The sequence below is a fragment of the Heptranchias perlo genome, chromosome 2 (assembly GCF_035084215.1).
Source record: "Heptranchias perlo isolate sHepPer1 chromosome 2, sHepPer1.hap1, whole genome shotgun sequence".
Classification (NCBI taxonomy): domain Eukaryota; kingdom Metazoa; phylum Chordata; class Chondrichthyes; order Hexanchiformes; family Hexanchidae; genus Heptranchias; species Heptranchias perlo.
Window position 1 is genome coordinate 91,254,062 of NC_090326.1, and position 18,795 is coordinate 91,272,856.

The 18,795-nt window shown below is 46.0% G+C and overlaps 1 protein-coding gene across 2 annotated transcripts in view; it reads right to left on the reverse strand.

Annotated features, from left to right (window-relative positions):
- Positions 1–18,795, reverse strand: part of umad1 (UBAP1-MVB12-associated (UMA) domain containing 1) — a 182,846-nt gene that overhangs the window by 25,692 nt on the left and 138,359 nt on the right. The window contains exons 2-3 of one of the 2 annotated variants that reach the window (XM_068004098.1): positions 12,882–12,991; positions 11,240–11,322 (exon numbers count right to left, since the gene is read on the reverse strand). In XM_068004098.1, coding sequence (XP_067860199.1) covers positions 11,240–11,322; positions 12,882–12,888 — 90 coding nt within the window. In that variant the 5' untranslated portion in view covers positions 12,889–12,991. The remainder of the gene's footprint in view (positions 1–11,239; positions 11,323–12,881; positions 12,992–18,795) is intronic. The other variant, XM_068004088.1, reaches the window with a different exon arrangement.

Below are 18,795 nucleotides of genomic sequence, written 5' to 3' on the forward strand. Positions count from 1 at the left end.
GAGTTTAGAAGGTGGAGGGGTAATCTAATCGAGGTCTTTGATATGATAAAGGGATTCAATAGGGTAGATATGGAGAAACTATTTCCTTTGGTGAGGGAATCCAGAACAAAGGGGCATAATCTTAAAATTAGAGCTCGGCCATTTAAGAGTGAAATCAAAAATTACTGCTTCTGAAAAAAAAGCAGTGAAAATATGGAACTCGCTCCCCCAAAAAGCTGTGGATGCTGGGTCAAGTGAAATTTTCAAGACTGAGATCGAAAGATTCTTGTTAGGTAACGGTATCAAGGGATATGGAACAAAGGCGGGTAAATGGAGTTAAGGTACAGATCAGCCATGATCTAATTGAACAGGTTCGAGGACCTGAATTGCTTACTCCTGTTCCTATGTCTTCTTTTCATGGTACATCACAGATGAGCATAATCCTGGGAATGAAACTGAATCTTTCTGGTTTGTATGCTCAGCAGCACAGCAAACTCAGATTTACCCACTAAGTCATCAGACGAGGAGGCATTTTCTACTTACAAAGAGAAGTTTAAATTGAATTGATGATGGATTTTTAATTGGAGTTTGATGATTTAAACAGTATATGTGTTGATGGTGAAAATCAAATCATGTTCTATAATTGGGAATTTTTAACTGATCCACAAATTGCTTTTGTGCAACAATTACATTTTTCATGAGCTCATCTTGAAGAAATAATCAAGACAGGCATCTGGGGAGGGAGGAACAAAATCACTGTAATGTCTTTTATTATGGACTAGGAGACCAGGGTCTGAACCTCAGGCATTGCATTACAATTAATTGGACAACAAGTTACAAATGATTCTCACTTCATCACCCAAGTGAATGCAAAGAAGAAAATAGATTCCATTTTGGATTGTATGCCTACTGGTTGCTGTACAGAAGTATTGGTGGACAGCTGTGGCCAATTGCTTGGACAATGTAGACAACAATGATATATATTTATTAAAAAAAACCTTCCACCTCTCCCTCCTCCTTTAAGACCCTCATTAAAACCTACCTCTTTGACCAAGCTTTTAGTCACCACTCCTAATATCTCCTTCTTTGGTTCGGTGTCAATTTTTGTCTGATTATGCTTCTCTAAAGCACCTTGGGATGTTTTCCTTTGTTAAAGACGCTTTATAAATGCAAGTAGTCGTAGTTGTTGTTGCTGCTGATAGAAATTTATAAGGACTTAATAAAGTTCTGTTTGAGCTTCATATCACTGAGGTTTGAACTTCTATGTTGATTATAATAAAGCCTAGACCAGGAGCGTCAAACGTCTGGCCCACAGAACAGTTCAGTCCGGTGATGATAAATCTAACAATTCAATGATTTTTAATTTAAAAATAAAGTAGTTATTTTGCTTCAACCGAACCCATGCTACCAATTCACTTGAGAAAAACAAATACTACCAGCTTCATTGTCTTTGTTACAAAAGAAAATCTAGCTTTTTTCAAGAGCAAAAATAATTGTTTTTTTAAGCTCTATCAATAGTCTTTGCTGCCACTATTGTACTCCCCCTCTTAAATTGTGCCGTTTCTATCCTACAACACATGCAGTGTCAATCAGGTAAATTAGCAGAACATTCACATGAATTATGAAATTAATTTTGTATTTCTTTGTGGACATGAATGAAAAGCCCACATGTTTGATTTGTAAACAACAGGTAGCTGTGGTAAAAGAATACAACGCTCAAAGAGCAAGGAAGTCATGATGAACCTTGTGGTAAAAGAATACAACACTCAAAGAGCAAGGAAGTCATGATGAACCTTTATAAAACACTGGTTCGGCCACAACTGGAGTATTGTGTTCAGTTCTGGTCACCGAACTTTAGGAAAGATGTGAAGGCCTTAGAGACGGTGCAGAAGAGGTTTACTAGAATGGTTCCAGGGATGAAGGACTTCAGTTACATGGAAAGACTGGAGAAGCTGGGGTTGTTCTCCTTAGAGCAAAAAAAGTTGAGAGGAGATTTGATAGAGGTATTCAAAATCATGATGGGTCTAGAACCAGAGGACATAAATTTAAGGTGATTGGCAAAAGAACCAAAGGTGACATGAGGGAAAACTTTTTTACACAGTGAGTGGTTATGATCTGGAATGCGCTGCATGAGGGGGTGGTGGAGACAGATTCAATCATGGCTTTCAGAAGGGAATTGGATAAGTACTTGAAGGGAAAAAATTTGCAGGGCTACAGGGAAAGGGCGGGGGAGTGGGACTAACTGGATTGGTCTTGCAGAGAGCCGGCATGGACTCGACAGGCCGATTGGCCTCCTTCCATGCCCTAACCATTCTATGATTCTACACAATGAAGCAAACCATGGTGAGAAATAAGATAAATACATAGGAAAGTTACTTAAAGATAAATTTTCTAAATTGGTACCATCATTTAAAAAGCAGCAATCAATGTTTGTTAATGCTCGTCATGTAAATGATGCTGCTGTTAAGATAGGCTATGTGATTGCCCATGAAATAGTTGTGTCATCGAAACCATTTTCTAAGGGAGAATTCTGAAGAACTGCATTTACAATGGTGATATCAGAACTGAGAGGTTATAACTATCAGAAAGGACTAAACATGTTGGGGTTCCTTTCCCTAGAAAAGGCTGAGGATTGACCTAATAGAGGTCTTTAAAATTATGAAGGGGTTTGATAGGGTAGACGTAGAGATGTTTCCACTTGTGGGGAAGTCTAAAACTAGGTCATAAGTATACAGTAATCACTAATAAATACAATAAGGAATTCAGAAGAAGCTTCTTTACCCAGAGAGCGGTTAGAATGTAGAATTTGTAACCAAATGGAGTAGTTGAGGTGACTAGCATAGATACAATTAAGGAGAAGCTAGATAAGTACATGAGGCTCAGGTGGAACATAAACACCGGCAAAGACCAGTTGGGCCGAATGGCCTGTTTCTGTGCTGTAAATTCTATGTAATGCATGCTAAAACCTACAGAAATAGTGGGGTGGAAACTCAAGCATTTACCAGAAGCCGGGGCCAGAGGCTCATCTGAAATTAGGCCTCAGGCCTCATTTTAATGATAGAGACGAGCTGCCTGCACCCATTGCACCTCCAGAGGCACCTCGCCTGACATTAGGGATCACATTTGGGCCTGCTACATTGCCAGTAAGTCCTGGGAGGTGGGGCGGAGGAAAATGCAGGAGGACAGAGCATGGGCCGACAGCTGTAAGGCAGCTGTAGAACTGGAAAAACTAGTCAGTGCGTGCACGGTGCATGCTCCACCTGGTTTCTCACGCATCTAGCAAAGAAGGGACCTGAAACAAGCGCAGGACCTTCTTTGCACATTTAAATTGATCCAACGCTGATATCAGACACCAGGGATACCTAAAAAGTGAAGATCAATATGGCGGTAGCCATGCCATCGGCCTAAGTCAACGCAGGACCTCGCACCAAGAAATTGGTATACATTGCGCCTCATTTACGACAGTAAAATGGGCAAAATACATACAGATTTCTACCGCAGTGTGTCCAAATAACCTTTGCTGAATGTGGCCCACACCAAGTGCCAGGATGACGGATCAGGCCCACCAAATAAAATAAATTTGACACTCCTGGCCTAGACCAAGATAAATAGCTATTAAAATAGGACATTTACATGGTCAATATACTGTGCTGCCTTTGATCTTTAACTGCTCCGACAGCCTAAAAAACTGTTTCAGAGTAGCCCTGTTAATAACAAGAGAAACTTACTGATGGGATCAAATAATTGTTTTTACTGGTCCTAGATTTTCCAAACGTATATTATTAAGCATTTCACTTTTTTATGCAATTCCACATCTCCATGGGGGATCTGGGGAAAAAGGTGTCAGCAGCTGTGGGGCTGGAGAGGCCAGGTCAGGCCCTCATTGCATATCAACAGCCATATACTGCCACATCAAGCTGCGATTAGGCTACTGATACTTGCACCTTCTGTCTCTTCTCGAGTCAAGTTCACTTGAAGGGTTCCTGAATACAAAAGATGACATGAATCTTTATTAATCTTTGCTCATTACTAGACCATCTGTCAAATTTTAAAATGTTCACAGGGAACAGGTTTGATTAGTGCTGGAGAAAAGGTTGTTCCTTTGTTTCTAAAGCTTAAATAAGATGCAGCCACGGACTTGCTAAACATATATTAATATTTGCTCATTTGAATTTAGAAGGAATAATATGTAAAAAACACATTGGGCCAGATTTTACTGGAGCAGAGCATCTCGCGATGTGCCCAGTTATTCAGACTTGTTCGTGCACGTTAAAGTTATAAAATCTTTTGTCCACAATTTTTTGCTGGAAGTGCGAGCTGGTAACGGCACAGCGAGGGAAACAGGGCAAAGGGACAAACGGTCTATCTCCTTAACCAATGAGATTAAAGGATTGAGAAATAAACAGAGGACGGACTAAGAAGGAGGGTGAATTAGAGTGGGTGAATTCAGTGTCAAATCAGGTACAGAATGGGGAATAAAGAGAGGAAATGAAAGGTTGGATTGAGAGAGAAAGAAAAAAAGAGACAGAAAGAAAAAGTAAGAAAAAAAATGTAAAAATTTAAAATTTGACATTTTTAAAATCTCCTAAAACAATTCACAACCAGAAAGAATGAGACTCCAAAATTATAATTGTTTACTTTCTGGGCAAGAGAGGTTGATTGGCAGTCATTAACAATTATCACGTCATTATTAATCACTAGATGTAACTTTCCGTGGTGACTTTAATGGGCAATTAATGCGCAAATGCAGCAGCTTCATTAAAAATCACGGGGAGTTAATTGCGAGATGCCGTTTTCGCAATGCCGATTTGCAATTCACAGGGTATCTCTTCCTTGCTACAAATTGCTGGCCAATTTGCGCATTAATAACAATGTGCATTGTTCAGACGCCGTTATTTTCTCAGCAAAATCTGGCCCATTATCTGGAAGAGTGAGAACAAGTTTCTGAAGCTTACACATTGCAAAATGACCATTATATCCAACAGGTTTACTTCACATGTGCTAAGCCACATTCAACACAGTTCACTGACCATGTTTTTTTTTAATCTGAGTATCAAAAGTTGATAGGCAAAAAAAATATTATACGTACAGTTATCAGTGTGGGAGGTAGAATGCTTTTATGCCAAGTCTCAAAACTTATGCCACAAACATATACATTGATATTTTTTTTACAAGAAACCAAACCATTGTCTGGTCATGTATAGACTACAAATATAAACTTGAAAGATGGAGAAGAATGAGATAAATACAAGCATAATTTAAAGAGACAGGTTAAGCTTTTAAGTACATAAGTATCATTACTTCCTGAGATGGTATCAGTTTTCTCACCCTGTTAATACTCTGGAAGATAGCCTAACTTTGTGTGTCCTAAAAGAGCAAGCTCAGTCTCCAGAAGTTGCAGTAATAATAGCAACTGCATTCTTTTCGACAAATATGTCTTTTCAGACTTTGGCAACTGCACACCCTATATTTAAATGACATCAGTAGTAGAAGTGGGGAATCCTCATCATTAACAATGAAGAAACCCTAAGCCTGACTGCCTTCCTCTTGACATCTGTCATAATGTCAATTCATGTCTTCTTCACTTCAGCTACTTCCCTTATACGTGGGGTCATCACCTTCACCAAGCTGTTTTGACATTTAGCCTTTTTAGTATTATTGCTCGCAGATTTTGCAAGGGTAGATTAGATAACATCTTTTTATCCACTTATTCTGGCACAACCACTACTGCACACTGCAATCCATAAATTTAGTAAGTTTCCCATTTGAAAATGCTCAGCAACAGCTGTTCCAGCAAAAGACAATCCACCATGGCACTGTGTATTCCATTAAATGTGGTTATAGCCATCATACTAACCAAGTTTTCAGGATGGGAGCCTCCTTCGAGGCTAAAAAAGCCCATTGCAATCCATGAAAGATGAGCCAATTCAATTTCTACACGATCTGCTCACAAGTTACAGAAAGTGCTTTGAGACCGTAAACTAAGGCTGTTTTAAGGAACTTACAGTACTGATACTGGATGTACCATTCTTTTTGAGACTGAGGCCCTTTGGGAAGTTTTGGTGAGAAAATATTCAGAAAATGTTTTAAATGTTTAATAAAGAGTTTTATAGTACACTAATGGATTTTTTGTGTTGCTCACAGAAAATTGGAGGATATGCCATTTTATAATGACAAGAATGTTGTATCATGTAGTATACAATGTATTGTAAACGTGAGCTCACCCAAAACTCTGCTGCGCATATCCTAACTCACACCAAGTCTCGTTCACTCATCACCTCTGTGTTCGCTACATTGGCTCCCAGTCTGGCAACGCCTCGATTTAAAAATCCTCATCCCTGTTTTCATATCCTTTCATGGCCTCGCCCCTCCCTATCTCCGTAACCTCGTTCAGCCCTACAACCCTCCGAGATCTCTGCGCTCCTCCAATTCTGGCCTCTTGCGCATCCCCGGTTTTCATTGCTCCACCATTGGTGGCTGTGCCTTCAGCTGCTTTGGCCCTAAGCTCTGGAATTTCATCCCTAAACCTCTCTGCCTCACTACCTCTTTCTCCTCCTTTAGGACACTCCTTAAAATCTAACTCTTTGACCAAGCTTATGGTCATCTGTCCTAATATTTCCTTAAGTGGCTCAGCATCAAATTTTGTTGGATAATGCTCCTGTGATGTGCCTTGGGACGTTTTACTATGTTAAAGGCACTATATAAATGCAAGTTGTTATTGTTGCATAATGCAGTTGATCTCCTGTAGTTTTGCTCAGATTATTATTTAAAAAATGTCTTCTTCCTCTCTTAAGTGTTATGGGACATTTACTACATTAAAGGCACAATATAAATGGAAGGTGTTGTCCTCTCAAGTTGTTTCATCGTATATCACTTTACTTTTTATTTTGAATACTTTGAATTATTACTTGTGTTAATTTATAAATTTGGATTTGAATTTGCATTTGGTGTTGTTTTCATTTCTGCGATGAGCTGAGGGAGGAAGCAATGTGTAATCATAAGGAGAATGATTTGATGGTCAGGTGGGAGCGGAAAGGTAAGGAGTGCGGGACTGTTGGTGAATGGGGAAATGTCGTTGAGGTTACTGGTATCGCTCATTAATCAGCTGATCACGCAGAGCCCTGGTAGACAGGGCCTGTCTACCTTGTTGCCTCCTTGCCTCTTCCTCCACCATCTGTTGCAGTTCCTCCTCCGCCTCAGGTTTTCGCCGGTTCTTTTGGTTTATACCCCTGAGGGGCAAGAACTCTACTTGCCAAAAAAAACAGCCATGGATAACTAAAGAGGTAAGGGGCAGTATAAGGCATAAGGAAAGGGCATACAAAAAGTCAAAAAATGGCACAGATCCTGGCAAATGGGAAAGATAAAAAGATCAACAAAGGGTCACAAAACAGATAGTAAGGGCTACAAAAAGAGAGTATGAAAAGAAACTTACAAGGGATATCAAAACCAATACACAGAACTTTTATAGTTATATTAGGAAAAAGATGGTGGTCAGGAGCAATGTCGGCCCCTTAAATACTGAAAGTGGGGATACTGTCATTGACAATGGGGAAATGGCGGACATGTTGAATAATTACTTTGCATCAGTATTTATAGCATGCTGGAAATCCCAAGAAAACTAATATTGAATCAGGGACAGGGACTTGATAAAATTAACATAAGTAAAACAACAGTAATGAAGAAAATAATAGCACTAAAGAGTGACAAATCCCCAGGACCAGATGGTTTCCATCCCAGGGTTTTACAGGAAGTAGGTGAGCACATTGCAGATGCCCTAACTATAATCTTTCAAAGTTCTCTAGATTAGGAACTGTCCCTCTAGATTGGAAAATTGCACATGTCACTCCGCTTTTTAAGAAAGGAGAGAGAGGGAAACCAGGGAATTATAGACCAGTTAGCCGAAGATCTGTTGTGGGGAAAATGCTGGAGTCTATAATTAAGGATAGGGTGACTGAACACCTCGAGAATTTTCAGTTAATCAGAGAGAGCCAGCATGGATTTGTGAAAGGTCGTGCCTGACAAACCTGATTGAATTTTTTGAAGAGGTGACTAAAGTAGTGGACAGGGAATGTCAATGGATGTTATTTATATGGACTTCCAAAAGGCATTTGATAAAGTCCCACATAAGAGACTGTTAGCTAAGATAGGAGACCATGGAATCGAGGGAAAAGCACGGACTTGGTTCGGAAGTTGGCTGAGCGAAAGGCGACAGAGAGTAGGGATAATGGGTAGGTACTCACATTGGCAGGATGTGACTAGTGGAGTCCCGCAGGGATCTGTCTTGGGGCCTCAATTATTCACAATGTTTATTAATGACTTAGATGAAAGCATAGAAAGTCTCATATCTAAGTCTGCCGATGACACAAAGATTGGTGGCATTGTAAGCAGTGTAGATGAAAACATAAAATTACAAAGGGATATTGATAGATTAGGTGAATGGGCAAAACTGTGGCAAATGGAATTCAATGTAGGCAAATGTGATCAAAATTGGATCAAAAAAGGATAGAACAGGGTACTTTCTAAATGTTGAAAAAGTTAAAAACAGTGGATGTCCAAAGGGACTTAGGGGTTCAGGTACATAGATCATTGAAGTGTCATGAACAGGTGCAGAAAATAATCAATAAGGCTAATGGAATGCTGGCCTTTATATCTAGAGGACTGGAGTACAAGGGGGCAGAAGTTATGCTGCAGCTATACAAAACCCTGGTTAGACTGCACCTGGAGTACTGTGAGCAGTTCTGGGCACTTCGGAAGGACATATTGGCCTTGGAGGGAGTGCAGCCTAAGTTTACCAAAATGAAAACCGGACTTCAAGGGTTAAGTTACAAGGAGAGATTACACAAATTGGGGTTTATTCTCTAGAGTTTCGAAGGTTAAGGGGTGATTTGATCTAAGTTTATAAGATATTAAGGGGAACAGATAGAGTGGATAGAGGGAAACTATTTCCGCTGGTTGGGGATTCTAGAAGTAGGGGGCACAGTCTAAAAATTAGAGCCAGACCTTTCAGGAGTAAGATTAGAAAACATTTCTACACACAAAGGATGGTAGAAGTTTGGAACACTCTTCCGCAAATGGCAACTGATGCTAGCTCAATTGCTAAATTTAAATCTGAGATAGATAGCTTTTTGGCAACCAAAGGTATTAAGGGATATGGGCCAAAGGCAGGTATATGGAGTTAGATCACAGATCAGCCATGATCTTATCAAATGGCGGATCAGGCTCGAGGGGCTGAATGGCCTACTCCTGTTCCTATATTCCTATAGGTGGAGGCAAGGGCTGTTCCTTCATAATGGCGAGGTTGTGCAGCATGCACATACGATGACAAATCTTGATACCCACTCAACTGAATACTGCAGGGCACCTCCAAAGCTGTCCAGACAGCGGAAGCATTGCTTGAGGTCGCCTATGGTGCGCTCGATGATGTTCCGTGTGGCAGCGTGGCTCTCACCGTATGCCTGCTGTGCACGTGTGCATACGTTCCGAACCGGAGTCATGAGCCACTTCATGAGGGGATAACCCTTGTCGCCCAGTAGCCATGCCGTGCTGGTTGAAATATAGGTGGCACGTTGGACTGCCGCAGAATGAAGGAGTCATGGCTGCTGCCAGGATCGCGAGCACTGATCTGCATAATGCACTGCCTGTGGTCGCATACCAGCTGCACATTGAGGGAGTGGAATCCCTTTCTGTTCATGAATATGGCCGAGTTGAGATGTGGAACACGCATGGCAATATGAGTGCATTCAATGGCACCCTGCACCATGGGGAAGCCTGCAATGCAAGAAAACCCCCTTGTTCGCTCCTGCTGCTTGTAACTGGCAAGAGAGAATGAGATGAATCTGTTTCTCAGTGCGTACAGAGCCTCCGTGATCTCCCTTATACAGCAGTGCACTGCAAACTGTGAGATGTTGCTTATATCTCCAGCAACAGCCTGACTGGAGCCAGAGCCATAAAAATTAAGCACCACGATTACCTTGACAACCATAGGCAATGCTGTCCTTGCCCTGCTCTGAGGCTGCAGTTGTAGCTGCAGCAGTTGGCAAACCTCAGTCACGACCTCTTTCATGAACCGTAGCTGTCGGATGCACTGGTCGTTGCTGAAGTTGAGGTAAGAGAATTGGTCCCTGAAGCCCCTTATTGGATATGGCCTGCTGCTAAGTGCTCTGCGCCTCCTCCTTCTTCTTCTTCTGACAGCTTGTCCTGCTCTGTGTGGCCTCTCTGCATGCTTCGAGTCATGTTCAATTCCCAGAGGAAGCCCCAGCAGGCCACCCATGTCTGCAAGTAACCTTGTTCAGCACTCTATTTTAAATGCCACTAACAATACTGCACAACCAGCCACACCGCTCTCTATGGAATATTGCAACTTTCTCCAAGTATAGGAAACTTCCACAAACACCCACAATTGTACCAGCAGCCAGAATAACTAATCCAGCAACTAACCTGTAACTCCTGCATGCTCCCTTTAAATAGCGCTGGTGTTGGGGTGGGGGCGGCGGTCATTCGTGCCCTTTAACTCCTGTTCAGCTGTGCGAGTTTAGGACAGTGCGTTGGCTGGAGCGGGGAGTTCGAAAATGGCGCCAGCTGCTTCAAATCAGTGTGGCACACTGATTAACATCATAACCTCCCTACTTTACACGCTGCCAGCGATCGTTAGATGCACATGTGCAAACGCCTGTACCAAGATGGCATCCTGCGCACGTCACGCCGGAGGAGTGCTCGCGCATCTCGGACGCCATTTTCGGAGCTTAGGAGTCTGCGTAGCACCTACACAACGGGCGCTACGCTGCCCAATTTAGCCCCTATGTATTATTGGAAGTAGTACAAAGAAAGACCGTTCATAAAAGATGAATTTACACTAAAAGGGTTACCAAGGTTTCCTCTAAAAACATGCAGTGAATTGGTGGGGAGCAGTCTGAGGCATGAAAGCCCTGAAAGCGACCTAGCTGACACACTCTAGGAGTAGCAGATATAAATATTAAATGATTGGTTTTCATTTAATATTGCATTTATGGCAATCAACGTGACCCATGTTTCAGTTTTACTTTGCATATACTGTATGACATTTACATTAAATAATTGTCCATCTAATATAAACGCAGCATAGGTGTTCAAATACACAGAGTAATGGAAATAATGGTATATCAAAGGGCCTGGAGTATTTATAATCCTGGTTTATACATAATGATTTTGTTCATGCCCTCTTATCAACAGTAAATAGAATGTAAACCAAGTACTGTACCATCATCCATTTACTATCCTGTACCTGAGTTGATTGGCAGCATGTGCTTGTCACTTGTCCAACTGGCACAGGCCTCTGCAATGTTTCCCTTTCACTTGTTGTTTCTCCTGTAACCAAATAAATCAACAAATTATAAGCCAGTTCTTTCATAGTGTGACTAGGTCTTGCTGACGTAAGCTAGTTCAGCACAGTACAATACAGGAAAGATTTGGGACCACATACTGAAACTCAAATTACTTGCTTGTGTGCCACGTTATGAGTAGCTTATTTTCCATAAAAACATTAATTTGAACTGTGTAATTCAATACAGTGAAATATGTATAAACAGACACTCCCAAAAAACGGACACCTGCTAAAAAACAGACACTTATTGACAGTCCCAAATAACTTACATTATAAAAGATACAAGAGGCACTCTGAAACCACAGACTCTCGCAAATTACAAACTACGGACAGCCTTCAATGTGGCAAGCCCATCTATACTTTAAAACATGGGACATAGCCTGACATCACACTTTAAAATGTTCAAAGTACTTACTGTACCTAAGTCTGAAGACCGTGCTGTTACTAGATTCCTTTTTGTCCTGCCCGTATCGGGGTTTGAATCACCCCAGCAGCTGCTGTCCCTGCTGGTATCGGGGTTTGAATCACCCCTGCAGCCGTTGTCCCTGCTGGTATCGGGGTTTGAATCACCCCTGCAGCCGTTGTCCCTGCTGGTATCGGGGTTTGAATCACCCCTGCAGCCATTGTCCCTGCTGGTATCGGGGTTTGAATCACCCCAGCAGCTGCTGTCCCTGCTGGTATCAGGGTTTGAATCACCCCTGCTGCCGTTGTCCCTGCTGGTATCGGGGTTTAAATCGGCTCTGCATCCACTGTACCTGCCTGTATCGGGGTTTGAATCTGCTCTGCACCCGCTGTCCCTGCCTGTATCGGGGTTTGAATTACCCCTGCAGTCACTGTTCCTGCCATTATCGAGGTTTGAATCACCCCTGCAGTCACGGTCCCTGCCAGTATCGGGATTTGAATCACCCCAGCAGCTGCTGTCCCTGCCGGTATCGGGGTTTGAATCCCCTCTGTACCCGCTGTCCCTGCCATTATCGGGGTTTGAATCACCCCTGCAACCGCTGTCCCTGTCGGAATCGTGGTTTGAATCACCCCTGCATCCACTATCCATGCCAATATTGTGGTTTGAATCACCCCTACATCCACTATCCCTGCCGATAACGGGGTTTGAATCATCCTGCATCCACTATCCCTGCCAATATCGGGGTTTGAATCACCCCTGCATCCGCTGTCCCTGCCGATATCGGGATTTGAATCACCCCTGCATCCACTATCCCTGCCAATAACGGGGTCTGAATCACCCCTGCAGTTGCTGTCAGTACATACAATGACCATTTTGAAAATAAGGACACCTGCAAAAAAAGACAGCAGATGCCAGTAATTTACAGGTTTCACTATAGATTTTAAAACTTGTTTTTCTTTCCAATTCAGTTCTGCAACTGTGATAAAGTAAAGACCTAAACAATTGAAAAGCTTCACAAATTTGAATGAAAACAAAAAGCATCATAATAATTATCCATAAATAAATAACAGTGGCTGCTTAACGTTGCACGAATGATTATCTTTCGTAATTGCATACTGTCATTTTGTAATGTTACAACACCTGTCATTTTCCCTGGATAAAGGCAAATTTCCGAACCTCTCAAGCCATTGACCTTTGGAGCTCAGAGCTTGAATGCATTTTTTCCATGGACAGTACTTTTCTGCTGATGGCTAGAAATGTCAATGAAAAAAATAACAAAAACACTGTAATCAGAACCAAGTTGGGGTCAGTGACATCTGCTGAAAAGTTTGGTAAATTTGGCAATTATTTAGTGTAATCTATAGGACAATTTCCCCACACTTTAACATTAATAAAAATCACAAGGAAACATGTAGAAAGTACCAGATTAATTTATGAAACAGCATCATATACTACCACATTCATTCACAGTAGCAATTGCATATCTTATAATAGAATCTTTTATTGATCCATCACAGGCTTGTATTGTGTGATGTGAAGTTTTTTCATTGGTCCAGATGTTTTTAACCGCCATTTTGTGAAATGTAGACATTTAGTACACATTGTAGACATTGAAGGTAGCTGACCACAATCCTAGCAGCAATCATTTTCACTCAGCCATCTGCAAATGTATAATAGAAACAGCTGTAAAGTAAAAAACATTGCATTAGTCAATAGTTGCTTGGTGACTATTTTGATTTTGGAGGGTCATGTAACAATGGAAATATTGTCAGACCCAATTCCAACTTAACAGTAGAAGGTTTCAATGAAATATCCAGAAAACTTAATTGTGAGGAATCCTGTGAAATCCAGGAAAATTCCAAACCAACAGATTTCCATTGACCTTGCTGGGGGATAGCTAGGAGGGACAATCAAACAAGATATTCACAGAATATAAGACTATTTAACAGATGTGTAGAAATAGCATCTTAACTGACTTGACAGGCTTGGATTTTCCTATTTCTGCAGTCAGTTAATATAAATTAAAATATTTTCTAAGTTCAACAATTAGTTAATCACTTTTGGGAACTACCCAAGTTACTTTTGACCAAACTTGTATGCCAGGTTACATGCCTCATATAATATTACAGAATGTTTTGTTTTACACATCACTGACTATTAAGCATCTTGGGCTCGAATTTAGCAGGCCTGCGGGTTCCCAGCGGGTGGTCCTCCGGGAGCGTCGAAAACGCGGACGGGTAATTGTTCGCGTCCCCCACGCGATCGCGGGATAATTGGACCCATTAAGGCCTGCTTCCGGGTTCTGCGCTCCCCAGCTGCGTGCCGGCCGGCTGCGCATGCGCAGTACCGTCGACGCGATGTAGGAGCTCCAGTTAAAGGGGCAGTCTCCCAAAGCCCCTCCTGCTGCAAGCAAGAGGTCTGGGAGAATGGCTCAACCAAGGGGAAAGGCTGCGCCCCGTTTTTCAGATCTGGCACTGCAGCTGATGCTGGAGGGCGTGAGGAGGAGGAGGGAAACACTCTTCCCTGAGGATGGGCGCAAGTTCCCTGCCGCCGCAACCAGGAAGGCATGGGCAGAGGTGGCGGCGGAGGTGAGCAGCAGGGGCAACACCCCAAGGACTTGGGAGCAGTGCCGCAAGCGCTTCAATGACCTGACTAGGTCTGGCAAGGTGAGTACACCAACGCACCCTCCCACATCCCGTCCCCACCATCACGCCAAGCAGATCACAACCCCCTCCTGCACAGCCACCACTGCGCTCCATCAGCAATCCTCACAGCCACTCATTCACCATCCTCGCCGTGCACGCAAGTACCCACCGTCCCTGACCCCACCCGAACACTACCACACACCCCAATCCCCATGCAATGGGATGAGCACGTGGCCCACACTTCCTCCCATCCGTTCCGCGCCACGCTCAACCCAACCACACCGATGCTCGATGCGTCTCACGATGCAAGACGCACCCACTCACACATCTGTGTTTTGCCTTCACAGGAGAAGAGGAGCAAGAACAACCGCGAAAGGGCACGCACCAGAGGTGGGCCGCCGCAAGTGGTGGAGCTCACCGACGCAGAGGTGGAGGCGCTCGACCTCGCCCGCACGCGACATTGCCTGTCGGTGGCCGATGGCGAGTGTGTCGCTGCCGAAATGGGCGGTAAGGGAAAGCTGACACTCAACACCCATGATCGCGAGTGACCGTATCATCACCTGCCATCAGGCGCACTGTCAAGTTGGTCCACATGCCTCAAAGTGCCCTCTGTTCTCTTGCAGGTGCGTCTTTGGATCAAGCGAGCATGGAGGGCGATTCCTCAGAGGACATGGCGGTCTCTGAGGGTGCATCGTCACATCAGAGCCAACCATCCACCAGCGCAGAGACACGCACCTCGGTGGGTCCCCCTCGCCAACTAGTTGGGGTAGCACTTGGTGAGTCACTGCGCACGAGTGAGCATGAGCAGACCCTGGTGGCAGGGGCAGCCGCGGAGGGTCCGCGACGGAGGGAGCACTCATCTCCAGGCTCTGCTCAGCCGGACCCAGATGCTGAACCCAGGGGGCCACCAGAGAAAAGGAGAGTCGTCGAGGGCCACCAGCTAATTGCTGAGGTGCTGGCAGAGGTGCCGCGCGCATTGTCCACAATAGCGCAGGCGATGGAGGAGTCCACCTCCTGCATGTGGGCATTGGTGGCGCAGGCACAGGAGGGTACCGACGACACAGTGTCGCAGGTAGGTGCGGGACTGTCTGCGGTGGAGGACAGGCTGGCCTCCCTCGAGCGTCACGCACAGCTCCACTTCGAGTCCTTGCAGGCCCTCACAACGTCTGTACGGATTCAGGGTGAGCAACATTCCGACGCCACCAACAGGCTGAGGGATACACTAGGGGTGGCCTTGCAAGGCCTCACACATGCCATCCAAACTGCCGTCCAGCAGGGTGGAAGGGGTGATGTGGGCCGAGGCCAAGAGAGGGATGATGGTGACCGGGGACATGGAAGCGGGGACGCCTCTCAAGGCGTCCCCACGTCCCACCCGTCGCCCACCTCTCAACCAGCACCCGCAATGGTGCCTCCTCTCCAGGTGGCCGAGTCTGCCCCTGCCCCGGTGCAGGAGGAGCAGTCTGTGGAGGTGCCCTCACGGGCACCGAAACCCAGGGGCCGTCCGCCAAAAGCATCTACCCGGTCAAGGCAAGAAGACGAGCAACCTGCCACTACCTCTGCTGGAGCCACAGGGGTAGCACCACGTAGGGGTTCCCGGAGAAGAATTCCAAAGGCCTTATAATCACAAAGGGAATACACCAGGGTGTTTATTATTTTGTACTTTGTTTCTTAAATGATGTCACATTCCACATATTAAATAGTCTATTCTCACCACTCCTGCCACCTCTCGTCCATTCTTCCGCGGCTTGTGCAGTAGTTGCGTTCCGTGGAGGCCATCATGACGGCGAACACCTGCTGCCACCCATTGGGCACACTGCTGTGGGTGCAGGATTACTGGCAGCACTCTTCAGTGGAGGGGGCTGGTATGGCCGCTCGCATGTGCAGGTGAGGAGATGCGAGCGCCTCGCAGTGTCTGACTCTAGGAGAACCGTTGACGTATGAGTGCGTCCCTGGCCCGGCGACCATCCCGGTGAGTCGCGGCTCGGCGCATGGGTCGTCCAACATCCTCGGGCGCGTCCTCCTCCTCCTCCTCCGCCTCCGCCTCCTCCTCCTCCTCCTCCTCCTCGCCCTCGCCTTCCTCAATGTGGGTGGCGGGTGTGGATGGGGCCTCCTCCAGCGGCACCCCTCTCTGTTGGGCCATGTTGTGCAGGGCACAGCAGACAACTATGATTCGTCCCACTCTGAATGGTGTGTATTGGAGCGCTCCCCCAGAACGATCAAGGCACCTGAAGCGCATCTTGAGAAGCCCTATGGTCTGCTCAATTGTAGACCTGGTAGCAGTGTGGCTGTCATTGTACCGACGCTCCGGCTCGGTGATGGGGTTCCTCAGAGGTGTCATGAGCCACGTGTGGAGGGGATACCCCTTGTCGCCGAGGAGCCAGCCGTTGCCGGCGTTGGGTGCCTGCAGGATGGGCGGGACGGCGGACTCCCTGAGGACGAAGGCATCGTGGCAGCTGCCGGGGTATCTGGCGCACACGTGTAGGAATCTCTGGCGGTGGTCACAGATGAGCTGGGCGTTCATGGAGTGATACCCCTTCCTGTTGATGAACAGCCCTGGCTCATGCGGAGGTGCCCGTATTGCGATGTGGGTGCAGTCGATTACACCCTGCACCCGTGGGAAGCCGGCCATGGCATGGAATCCAACCGCCCTCTCCATCTGGCTGCGCTCGTCCATGGCGAAGTTGATGTAGTGGGAGGCCCTGCGGAACAACCCATCGGTGACCTGCCTTATGCACTTGTGTGCAGAGGACTGACAGACCCCGGTGATGTCCCCGGTGGCACCCTGGAAGGAACCGGATGCGAAGAAGTTGAGGGCAGTGGTGACTTTGACGGCGACAGGTAAGAAGATGCTGCTTGGTCCATCAGGGAGCAGCTCGTCGTTAAGGAGGCTGCAGATGTCGGCGACTACCTGGCGATTGACTCTGAGCCTCCGTATGCACTGCTCCTCGGAGAGGTCCATGAAGCTGAGCCTCGCTCTGTACACCCTGTGCGGAGGGTAGTGCCTCCTGCGACGCATCTCTCTCTGCGGTTGCCCTCCCTCCTGCTGTGCAGGTGGGTGTGCCGCAGCACCGTGTTGGGGGGCCCCACCTCTCCGAGGCGGACGGCGTGGACTGTGAGGCTTCTGGGGCTGGTCATGCTGTTCGTCCTCCGACGATGTCAACGCACCACCCATCTGGCAGGTGTTGGTGTGAGGGGTTGTGCAGGGTAGGTGGGTGGGTCCTCGGACTGGGGCTGCGGTTTCGTGTCGGTCTGTCCTCTGGCTTGGCGGGGGTTGGTGGAGGGCAGGGGTTGCCCTATGTGACGCGGTGGCCTCCTGCGTGGGTGAGGGCGCTCCCCCGTGGAGCGCACCTTGGCACCTGGCACAGGCTGCTGGCTGCAACACGCCTGGTTTGAAGGGTCCTGTTTCCCCCAGTGTGGGAAACTGACTGCTTTGACCGTAAAATCCCACACTTCCTCTTTTGACAGCTGCTTCAGCTCATTAACTGACCACAACGAGCAAGTTAAGTGCTCTCAAGTGGAACCCCGCTGGCTTTAATTGCCTGCGGGATTCCCACCAGCGGGGCTTGCGCGCGCAGCCCCGCACGTCAGCGCGGTACCCGGAAGTGGCCGGGATTTCGTCTGAATCCGGTCACGTGATCGGAGATCGGGATTTTCGGGGCCCCCCCGCTGGAAACCCGCAGGTAACCCGACCCTAAAATCGAGCCCCTTGTGTTTGATAAGAATGGGGACTGAATATATTTTAAAATATATTTGGTGTAGGAAATTCCTAAAAGAAAGCAAATTAAATTTGGACAGTGTAGGATGTTGGAACTCATCCTGAGCTTTTCCCTAGACAAGAAATCCTATTATTATCCAGTACACATCTCCCCCAGTTTTCTCTCCTCTTCATCCTATGATTGGCAGAATATGAATTTGTGTTTTGATTCCCTAGAGAGTAAGCCCCTGATGTCAGCTATACAATCACATGGGGGGGGGGGCGGGGGGGGCAATGCAGAGGCCAGGCACTACTCTACAAGGGGATATGTTATCGAAGGAAGAGCCACTGCATTCAGTCTTGTTCACTTCATAGCAGCCATACTGGTTAGATTATTTAGAGTGACTGGTGCAAGGAAGGACGGGGGTTAAATTGGTTAACCCCCGAAAACGGGCACTAGGATCGCAGTGCGCGATTAACCCGCACTTGGTTGTTAAGATGCAAGCAGCACATAACATTCGTGTTGCCTGGTGATTGCAGTGACTGCTGCATGCAGCCAGCGTTACCTGCACTAGCTGCACGAGGCCCAGATATCAGGAGTGGCTAGCACTACTTGAAGACAGCTTGCACCTCTTAAAGGGGAAGTGCACTGTGGTTGCAGGGAAACCTGGAATTGGTGTGGCAATTTACTCTGGGCTGGTATATACTGAGGAAT